Genomic DNA, 10,422 nt, shown 5'->3' with positions numbered 1-10,422 from the left:
AAAAAATAAAAAAATATTATCAGAAGAGTAAACAGTAGCTGTGTAGGAATGGAATCTATACCTTCTATTATGGAAGATGAACAATATTAAGCAAGACATACTTGTGACTTTTATAGTTGGTTCCCAACCTAACTAGACAAGAAATTAACTAAAATCCTAAAATGGAGGTCACAACTGAGACAAATGTTTTCCTTAATTCGGAGGTAAAAAGACACAAAAAAATCCAGATCCTAAGGCTTAAAGATGCACACCTTTAACCCAGATCCAGAGGCTGGAAGGCACACACTAAATTGGGTTACACCATCTTGGAAACATATAAAAGGACTTGGAAGAAGGAATCTGCTGCTCTTTGACTACTTGTCATTACCTTGCCTTGTGGTGAAATGGGTTAATTTAAGATGCAGGAGCTAGCTAGAAATACACCTAAGCTATTGAGCAAGAGTTTTATAGCTAATATAGTTTCTGTGTGATTATTCAGGTCTGGGAAGCCAGGAAATGAATGAGCAGTCTCCATCAACATTGGTTTTGTTCCACAAACTATTAGTTTATTTCTGTCCTGACAACACCTGCTGTGCTACTTAGGATATAGTGCCTCAGCCTCTGCTGTCTCTACTAACATTCTATCTACAGTTAGCATGTTTTTTGGTGGTTTGTAGGTATGCTTTTGTATGTTATTTTCTGGAAACTATAGCAGGTTATATAATGTATGTCACTTGCTGCCTTCAAAGAAGAGGAGTTAACATAACTGACCATGGAAAAAGACCTTGTATTACTTCTCTCAGATGAAAAAACTTCCCACCTCCTGTTCTCAGGTTGGACAATACTGTACCAGCCTTTTTCTTTGGGTCAGCAGCCAGCTCCCAAATTATCACACAGAGACTTTGTATTAGTTCTTCGTTTTAGTTTATGCTCATTTCTGGCTACCTCTTTTAACTTAAAAGTAGCCTGTTTCTCCCTTTCTATCATTTCCTCAGGCCTTTTCAGTTTTCTTTCTTTCTTTCTGTATACTTTATTTTCACTGCTTCTTGTATCAGGTAGCTGGTGACAGCTTGGCTTCTGTCTTGCACGTGTACCCCTCTTCCTCCCTGTTCTCTTTTCTCTTGTCTTTCATTTCTAAATTTCTCCTCCTACTCATTTTTTTCTGCCTGCAAACATTGCCTTTCCCTCTTCTGCCTTCTCAATGATCATTCAACTATTTTGTTTTATTTTGTTTTTTTGAGAAAGGGTTTATGTAGCTTTGGTGCCTGTCTTGGTACTAGCTCTCTTGTAGACCTGGCTGGCCTTCAACATACAGAGATCTGCCTGCCTCTGCCTTCCAAGTGCAGGAATTAAAGGTGTGTGCCACCAAGCCCTAAATTGACCAATCAACTTTTTATTAGACCAATCAGGTGCCTTAGGTAAACAAGGCAAAACAAATGTAACACATCTTTACATAATTAAACAAATGAAATACAAGCAAGTATAACACCTCCTTACATCATTTAAGAGATGCAGCACAAACAAATGTAACACACTTTTGCACAGTTAAAATAATATTCTATAGCATAAACCAAAGTTACATATCAGCACCTAGTTATAACAATACTCCACAACACCATGCTTTGGCCAAAATATGTGTGGACAGAGAAGCAGGTCACTCTTGAGAAGCTGAGTCGTTGTGAGTTTGTCCATTGTTTCTTTCCTTCTGCTCTAGTTCAAAATGTTGGATATAATGTTCTTCTTTTAGTATGGATGTGAAAGGATAGAAGGTCATGCCCAGCCTACAACCACAAATATGAGGAGCAGATGAATCTATTTTGCTATAATCCAGTAAGATTACTGATGTATTTGGAATTATACCTTAGTGTAGATTATCAATCAAGGTAGCCACCTTGGTCTCACAGTGGTTTGTCCCAGTTTCTTAGTACAATGTTGGTTCAAATGCACTGGTCAGTTACCCGTAATAAGGAAACTGTCTTTTTCTTAAATAGTGAATGATCCACTCCAGGTTCAGCAGTCTGCCTTACTATATCCTAGCACCTTGAGAAATGCCCTCTTGATGTCTTTGTTTCTCAGACTGTAGACCACAGGGTTAAGCAAGGCTGTGAAGACGTTGTAAAAGAGTGCGATCTGCTTGTCTCGCTCAGAGGAGTAGCTGGAGTGGGGCCTCAAGTAGTTGTAAGAGGATGGACCAAAGAATAATGAGACCACAGTCAGGTGGGAGGCACAGGTAGAGAATGCCTTGCATCGTCCCTTGGTGGACTTGATCTTGAGAATTGCCTGGGCAATATGAACATAGGAAGCCACAATGAGGGAAATTGGAGCAAGACCAAGAAGAACATTTAAGATCTGGTCCACCATCTCAGTGAAGTGGGTATCCATGCAAGCCAGGTTACGTACTGAAGGACCTTCACAGAAGTAGTGGTTGACTTTGTTGGGTCCACAATATGGCAGACTCATTGTGAAGAATGTATGTAACAAAGCAGACAGGAAACCACAGGCGTAAGACACAGCTGCCAACCATAGGCACAGTCCCCAGTTGAGAATGACAGTATAACGCAGAGGGTGGCAAATGGCCACATATCTGTCATAAGCCATGACAACAAACAAGGTGCACTCAGTAGCAGCCAGGGCACTAAACACATACATCTGCATCCAGCATCCAGCAAAGGAGATGGTTTTAGAGTGAACCAGAAGATGCACCAACATCTGGGGCATGGTGGTAGTGACATAGCCCATATCCAACATGGCAAGGATACAGAGGAAGAAGTACATGGGAGTGTGCAGATGTGTGTCCAGGCAGATCAGCAGGATGATGAGCCCATTGCCCATGACTGAGCTCAGGTAGATGAGAAGGAACATAATGAAGAGTGTGCTGTTGGTCGTGGGGTCGCTGGAGAAGCCAAGCAAGATGAATTCAGAAACTCTAGTTTGGTTCTGTCCTGGAATCACCCACATGGTAGAAACTGTAAGAGAATCACATTCATTTATGTGTCACCTGACATGTACAGTTATAGAGGCAGAAATGGGAGATACAGGGTGAAGAGAAGTCTCAAAAGTTCAGAGCACTAACTGCTTTTGAAGGGGACCAGACAACTCAGAGCTGTGTGATTCCAGATCCAGGGGATCTGATTCCATCTTCTGACTTCCACAGGCAAGACCACACATGGTACATGAACATGTATTTAGAAAATACCTATATACATAAAATTAAAAATACTTTTTCATTAAGGAAAGGAAGGCTGGGGTGTGGATTCTGAGCACACTGTTCAGTATTTGTGAATCTTCCTAAGTTACTGAATCTCCCAATGCCTCAGTCTCTTCATCTATCAAATAAGGCCGATGACACTCATTTCTCATGATTAAGATGCACATCTAAAACATCCCACAACCTCCTGGAAACAAATGTGACATATGATATGTCATATGCAGTTTCACACTCTCATTCCACCTCTGGGAAGGCAGAGCCAGGGGATCCCCAGAATTAGGCAGCTAGCTACACTAGATGAAGTGATGAACAGTGGGTTCAACCAAAGATGCTCCCTCAATGAATAATGTGAGAGCAATTGAGGAAGGATCCTGTCAGTCTATGATATCACACACACACACACACACACACACACACACACACACACCACAGATACATGAAAAACAGGAATAAATAGATTAAGATGACATCTAAAACATCAGTCAGACACAGACCCTAACACATGTTGTCCTATGAGTAATGACAGAAGGTCACATGTGCAGTGCACTGGAGACACTGTAGTCTTCCCAGGGAATGTTGATGGATCGTGTGGATATGTGCAAAGATGGGTTATTTCTTCCTTCTTACTCTTACCTTGCTCTGCATGCAAAGAATCCATTTCAGGTGTACTGTGGATTTGAGTGGTGAATCTATAGAAACCAAAGTTGTTTTGTTTTGTTTTTTTTTACTTTGGTTCTTCAAGACAGAGTTTTCTAGTATAACATCTCTGGCTGTCATGATACTCTAACTTTATAGAAAAGATTAGCCTCAAACTCAAAAGATCTCTCCACCTCTGCGTCCTGAGTTTTGGGAATACAGGCATGCAGCCAATGGTCTGGCTGCAATCAAATTTTTAACATCAAGCATGATAAATATATTTATCCTCTTGGGGCAAGCAAGAGTCAGATTTCGTTAAAGGACACATTCCTTGGGGGAGAAAACCTTCCATAAACAAGAATAACAAAAAAACAAGTACTCAAAATTTATACAAAGACTTAGAAAAAACAGAAACATGAAAACAGATGCTACAATGGAGTAGGTAATCATATTTAAAGTCACAAGGCAGCTGTCTGGGAGTTGCACGAGAACACCACAGCACCAATGCCCACCCTGCTCTTCACAGTCTCACATCCCCACATGCCTACCAGCCTGGCTACAATCACAGTTATCAAGAGTAATTGGATCCAATTGAAGAGTAAATTAAAATGACCCTTTTAGTGTGTGCCTGGCTGTGTTTAGTAACACCCTACACATTTAATGCTTTGCCCAGCAGTACAAATATCAACTATATTTCTGAAGCAAAATGTAAACACATAGGTACATTTAAACATATGCGCAAGGAAAGATATATAAAGGAAATTTCCTAACACTGCTCAAAATAGTCTGAACTAGGGCACTACTCTTGCTAACCAGCAAGACAATGGTTAAGGCAGGAATTGCTCTGATGGGAGAAACATGAAAGAGACTCCTAGACATCCTCAGTCTTCTCTTTCCCTGCCCCCATCCCCTCTCCTGACCAGTCTACTGCTCAGAACCCTCACAGCTGTCCTTCCTTCCCACCCAGGGCAGGAGCCCATCATCTCTTCTGACATTTCTGCATCAGTGTTTCCATGTACCTATGCCTCTAAATTTCCCCCTTTAATACAGTCTTATTTATTTTAATTTAAATAATTATTTTCATATAATATACTTTAATCAGATTCTTCTCTTCCTCTAACTTCTCCCAGATCCTCCCCACCAAAGTTCAAATTCTCTTTTCTCCCACTCTCTCTTTCAAGAAAAACAAACAACAAAAATTAAAAAAAATTACTAAAAGAGAAAATCAAAACAAAAAATACTAAAACAAAAAAAAAACACTCAAATGTGGAGTCAGTTTCTTGTTGGCCCACTACTCCTGGCATGTGGCCTGCTCTGGAGGGTAACTGATAGATATATATGTAGAGAGAGAGAGAGAGAGAGAGAGAGAGAGAGAGAGAGAGAGAGACATTCTATTGGAGAAATGGTTTTCTCTTTCATAGCAGGTATCACTGTAAACTGCTTCGTTTATATGTGCAGGAGCGTGTTCACTTCCCTTTCTCAGTGCTGGCCTTTGTCTGTATCAACATGTTCTCCATTGGACTGTTTCAGAATTTTTTCAATAATTTCACTTTGGTCCTATATGGACCAATTAAGATCTATGTCCTGTCCTTTGAGGCCGGTGTACAGGTCATTCTGAACCTGCTTGCTCTGTGGACCCTAAATCTCAGACAACAGCTGTCTCCTCCATCTCCTGTCCCTCATTCACAACTATCCATGAAAGCATTCCTGGTATCCCACGTGCCTTTGCCCCTTTCGTATGTTAAGAAATCACTTAGCTTCTTATCTTCATCATGAAGGGGGAACCACCACCTGCACTGTGTTGCCCACACTGGGACCACAGCAGGACTCACCTCAGCCCAGAACCCTTCCCTGTTACGCTATTACCTCCTGTCCTAATCCAAGTAGGATACATCCTGTATTTCTTATTCATTGGCTGGTTACAATTTGAGGAGTCTGATATTAATTTTGAGATCAAACAACATGGTCAAATCTTTCTCTTCCTGTTAACTGAGTCCCCACACAACTAAGAAAAAAATTATTTCTGATAGAACATTGCTGTATGGGTTATTTCCTAACTTTTTAAATAAAAAGTAAACTAACTTTTATTGAGTTGTTTGCATATTTCAACCATAGTTCCTGTAACTTTTGCTCAATATCACAATTCACTGAAGGAAGTATTCTTTCCTGTATATTATAGGTGAACACCTAAGGCCTGGAGAGGACAGTTAGTTTAAGATTACAGGGCATGGGGAAAGTGGGTGTTTGGGTGCTGTGATGTCAGAGTCTGACTCTCCATAACCTTCTCCATTTCAGGCACACAGGCTCTGTAGGTGGAGGTGAAGAAGACAAAGTCTTCAAATTGTCTATATAGTTGATATTATTGAGACTCAGCACAGGCCAGAGCAATTCCAGGACAGAGCTGGACGACTAACAAAAGACCAGTTCTCCTGATAAGATTTCCTCTCCTGTCTGAATGTGGGAGGCCCTGGGATACACTAAATGCAGAAAGATCCAAGAAAAGAGGATTTGAGGTGTGATTTCTGTGGCATGAGACACCATTTAGTGATCCACAGCCTGTTATGGTTTCCCAGTCCATTCTTTGCTGACTTTGCTTACAGTGACACACCAGGACTGCTGGCCCCATTTTGTGAGTCCAACATCCCAAACAAAGACATCAGAACTGAGCTGCAAGCCAGAAAAAAGCTACACATGGAAACCCCAACCTAGGAAGCCAGCATCTGGAAGGTTGAGGATGAGGAGTCCAAGGAAATACTCAACTATATTTGAGTTTGATGGCAAGCTAGGTAGGTTACAAGAGACTCACATCCCATCCCAAACAAAAAACAAAAATGAAATCACGATTTCTGTGGTCACAAAGTACTTCAAACTGTTAACTCTGTGCATGGGAAGGCTCCTTCAATGACACTGACCACCACTACTCTGTAATGGATATGGCTTTCTGCTTCACTTGAGATTTTGAGCTCAGGACTCCTTAGTTTTTATTTCTAAACACAATTTGAAACAGACAAAATCTCTGTAAATATTCAATAATTAATAAACAGGGTAAGAAAAAGGGAAGTAAAGACATAACAGTGAGAAAAGAAGAAAAAAGAGCAGGCAATGAAGGGAGACATCTGGGGAGTTTGAGATGTGGATGCACAGAGGATCTGGAGATGGATGGTTTGACTAATTATTATCTCTTGACCCACAGTTGCCTGAACCCCACCCACAGGCCAAACACTAGTGACCCTCTTACCATTTGTAAATCCAAGCAATGTCTCACTGAGTGGCTCTTCTGAGGAAGTCCAACAAAACCAATTACTTCAGAGAGCTGGGATACTAGGAAGCTCAGTCTCCAGAAACATTCCAAGGTGCTGTAGAGTTTGAGGGACTGAATCTCTCACTTCCTCTGAAAGCAGTCCAGCCCTGATTCCTGAAAATTATACCCATAAAATCCTGCTTAATAAGGGTAAACTCAGACATATTCACCTCTTCACAGTGGGACCAGATGCTGAGGTTTTATGACCCTGCCTCCTCTCTTAAATTTCCCAGGAGATTAGGAAAAGGCCATTTCTGTTCCCAATAGGGAGGCAAAGATTATCCCTGGGTGTTGTCAACAAGAGCACTACAGGGAGACCCTTGGAAGCAGAGCAGTAAGAAACAACCCACTGGAGGAGGAGTGGTGACCTGTTCCCTTTTCTAGAGTAACTGGGAGATAAGAGCAGCTTAAAGAAGAAGAATTAAAACCTGGTGACCTAATGCACGGGTCAAGGACTTAAGTTCTCATTCTGATTCCTTTTCCACTACTGGAACCCTGAGCTCTGGCACTCCATGAGACCACGTTAGAGTCATAGTCCTTTTCTTTTCTCAACTACCTTGGTGCGATCCAGTCCTCCCTTCTCTGCTGTGTAGTATCTGAGCAAGTGACTTGTTTGAAACAACCATTTTTACACCGTGAAGATGTGTTACTTGGATTGTTTTAATAAAAAGCTGACCAACCAGTATGTAGAAAGGGTTTGGGGGGGCAGAGAAGACACTTGGAAGAAAAAGGGCAGAGATGTTGAGTGATGGAGAAGAAGCAAGATATACAAGAAGAGAGGTAGCAGTGATGGGATAATTGGCAGCACACAGATGGAAAGATATGGGTTAAGTTATGAGAGCTGGTTAGAAGCAAGCCTAAGCTTTGGTCATGCTTTCACAACTAATCATTTGTCTTCAAAAGTCATGATTTGGGTGCTGACTGGTGGGACACAGAAAGATTTGCAAAGTTACCCAACAACTGTGGTGCTAATGAAGAGTCAACAACAATGGTGATTAGAGCATGGTTATGAGCAAAATTGGATTTGTTGATATTTCAGAAGACCCATTTGTTTCCCGGCATAATATGCAAATTCACAACCATCTGTACCTCCAGTTATAGTGGATCTAGTGCCCTCTTTTGTCCTCCCCAGGGACTAGATGTGCATGTTCTCTATGTTTATGTGTGTATATGTAAATGCTGAATCACAGAAACAGAGTCAACCATGACATTGTAACATGGAATTCACAAGTGACATCCCTATGACAATTAAATGAGAAAACTCTCTAAGGGGCTCATATCTCTTAAATGCAAATAAGAATTTGGGTCCAAATATATCAAGCTCTGAGCATGTTCCCTTGAACTTACTGTCATTCTACCTCAGTGGCATCTTCTGTTGAATTCCAATAGTCACTTCTTTCCTTCTTTACTGATTAGAAAATAATTGTGATGATATCAGCCCCTACAGAGTACTGGTCAATGTTCCCTGACTTTGTATCTTCATTCCTGCCCTATGTCTATGTCTTGGTTTCCTAAGGAATTCAGAATTGTCTGTGCTGTTGGTGTTATATTTAGGAGGTGGTCTCCTGTGCCCATGCATTGAAGGCTACTTCCCACATTTTCTACTATCAGGTTCAGTTTGGCTGGTTTTATTTTGAGGTCTTTGATCCATTGGAACTTGAGTTTTGTGCATGGGGATAGATATGGATCTATTTTCATTCTTCTACATGTTGACTTCCAGTTAAGCCAGAACCATTTGTTGAAGATCCTTTTTCCCCCATTGTATAATTTTGGCTTTTTTGTAAAATATCAGGTGTCCATAAGTATGTGGATTAATATCCAGGTCTTTGATTCGATTCCATTGTTCAACCTATCTGTTTTTATGCTAATACTAACCTGTTTTCATTAATGTAGCTCTATAATAGAGCTTTATGTCAGGAATGTAATACCTCTGGAAGTTCCTTTATTGTATATGATTCTTTTGGCTATACTGGGTTTTTGTTTTTCCATATGATGTTTATTATTGTTCTTCTGAGGTCTGTGAAGAATTGTATTGTGATTTTGATGGGAATTGCATTGAATTTGTAAATTGCTTTGGTATGGTGCCGTTTTTATTATGTTGATCCCACCTATCCAAGAACATGGGCGATCTTTCTGTTTTCTGGTTCTTCAATTTCTTTCATCAAATATTTAAAGTTCTTGTTGAACAGGTCTTTCACTTCTTTGGTTAGTATTACCCCAAGATATGTTGTGCTATTTGTGGCTATTATAAATGGTGATGTTTCTCTGGTTTCTTACTCAGCTTCTTTATCATTTGTATATAGGAGGGTTACTGATTTTTTTGAGTTTATACTGTATCCTGCTGCATTAGGGAAGATGTTTATCAGTTATAGGAGTTCCCTCATCTGATTTTCGGGGTTGCTTATATATATTATCATATCATCTGTGGATAGCAAATGTTTGCCTTTTCCCTTTCCCATTTGTATCTCCTTGATCTCCTTTTGTTGTCTTATTGCTCTAGCTAGAACTACAAAAACTGTGTTGAATACATATGGGAAAGGTGGACAGCCTTGTCTTGTTTCTGATTTAGTGGGATCTATTTGAATTTTTTTCCATTTAATTTGATGTTGGCTGTTGGCTTGCTGTATATTGCTTTTATTATGTTTAGATATGTTGCTGTATTCCTTATCTCTCTGAGTCCTTTATCATGAAGGGGTGTTGGTTTTGTCAAATGCTTTTTCAGCATCTAATGAGACCATCATTTTTTTTCAGTTCATTCATACAGTGGATTACATTGATAGATTTCCATATGTTGAACCATCCCTGCAATCCTGAAATGAAAGTGATTTGATAATGGTGGATGACTTTTTTCTATGTATTCTTGGATTCAATTTGTCAGTACTTTATTGAGTATTTTTGCATCAATATTCATGAGGGAGATTGGTCTATAATTCTCTTTCTTGTTTGAGTCTTCCTGTGGTTTCTGTATCAGGGTAACTGTAGCCTCATAGAAAGAGTTTGCCAATGTTCCTTATGTTTCTATTTTGTGGAACAATTTGAGAAGTATAGGTAGTATCTCTTCTTTGAAGTTATGGTAGAATTCTTGGCTAAAACCATTGGGCACTGGACTTTTTTTGCCAACTTATGTCTTTAAAAAATGTCTTAAACTCACAATGTAAGAAAAAATGTATTACATGTGGGGAGATGTTATGCTTTTATTTCCCCAGGAAATGAGAGGCTGTGGGTTCATTCCAGGTTGATATGATTCAGGTTTGACCATGGAAGAACTCCCAAAAATCCTGGTGACAGACATAAGAAA

The 10,422-nt window shown here is 40.1% G+C and overlaps 1 protein-coding gene across 1 annotated transcript; it reads right to left on the bottom strand.

Annotated features, from left to right (window-relative positions):
- Nucleotides 1–1,989: 1,989 nt before the first annotated feature.
- LOC101982782 (olfactory receptor 2A12-like) lies at nucleotides 1,990–2,977 on the bottom strand. The gene has a single exon (XM_005353431.2). It carries the CDS (start codon nucleotides 2,935–2,937, stop codon nucleotides 1,990–1,992), a length of 948 nt encoding a protein of 315 aa, XP_005353488.1. The 5' UTR covers nucleotides 2,938–2,977.
- Nucleotides 2,978–10,422: the final 7,445 nt, after the last annotated feature.

The sequence above is a fragment of the Microtus ochrogaster genome, chromosome 10 (genome assembly GCF_000317375.1).
Source record: "Microtus ochrogaster isolate Prairie Vole_2 chromosome 10, MicOch1.0, whole genome shotgun sequence".
Classification (NCBI taxonomy): domain Eukaryota; kingdom Metazoa; phylum Chordata; class Mammalia; order Rodentia; family Cricetidae; genus Microtus; species Microtus ochrogaster.
The sequence above is the reverse complement of the archived record's forward strand: the minus strand, read 5'-3'. Positions and strand labels throughout refer to the sequence as shown.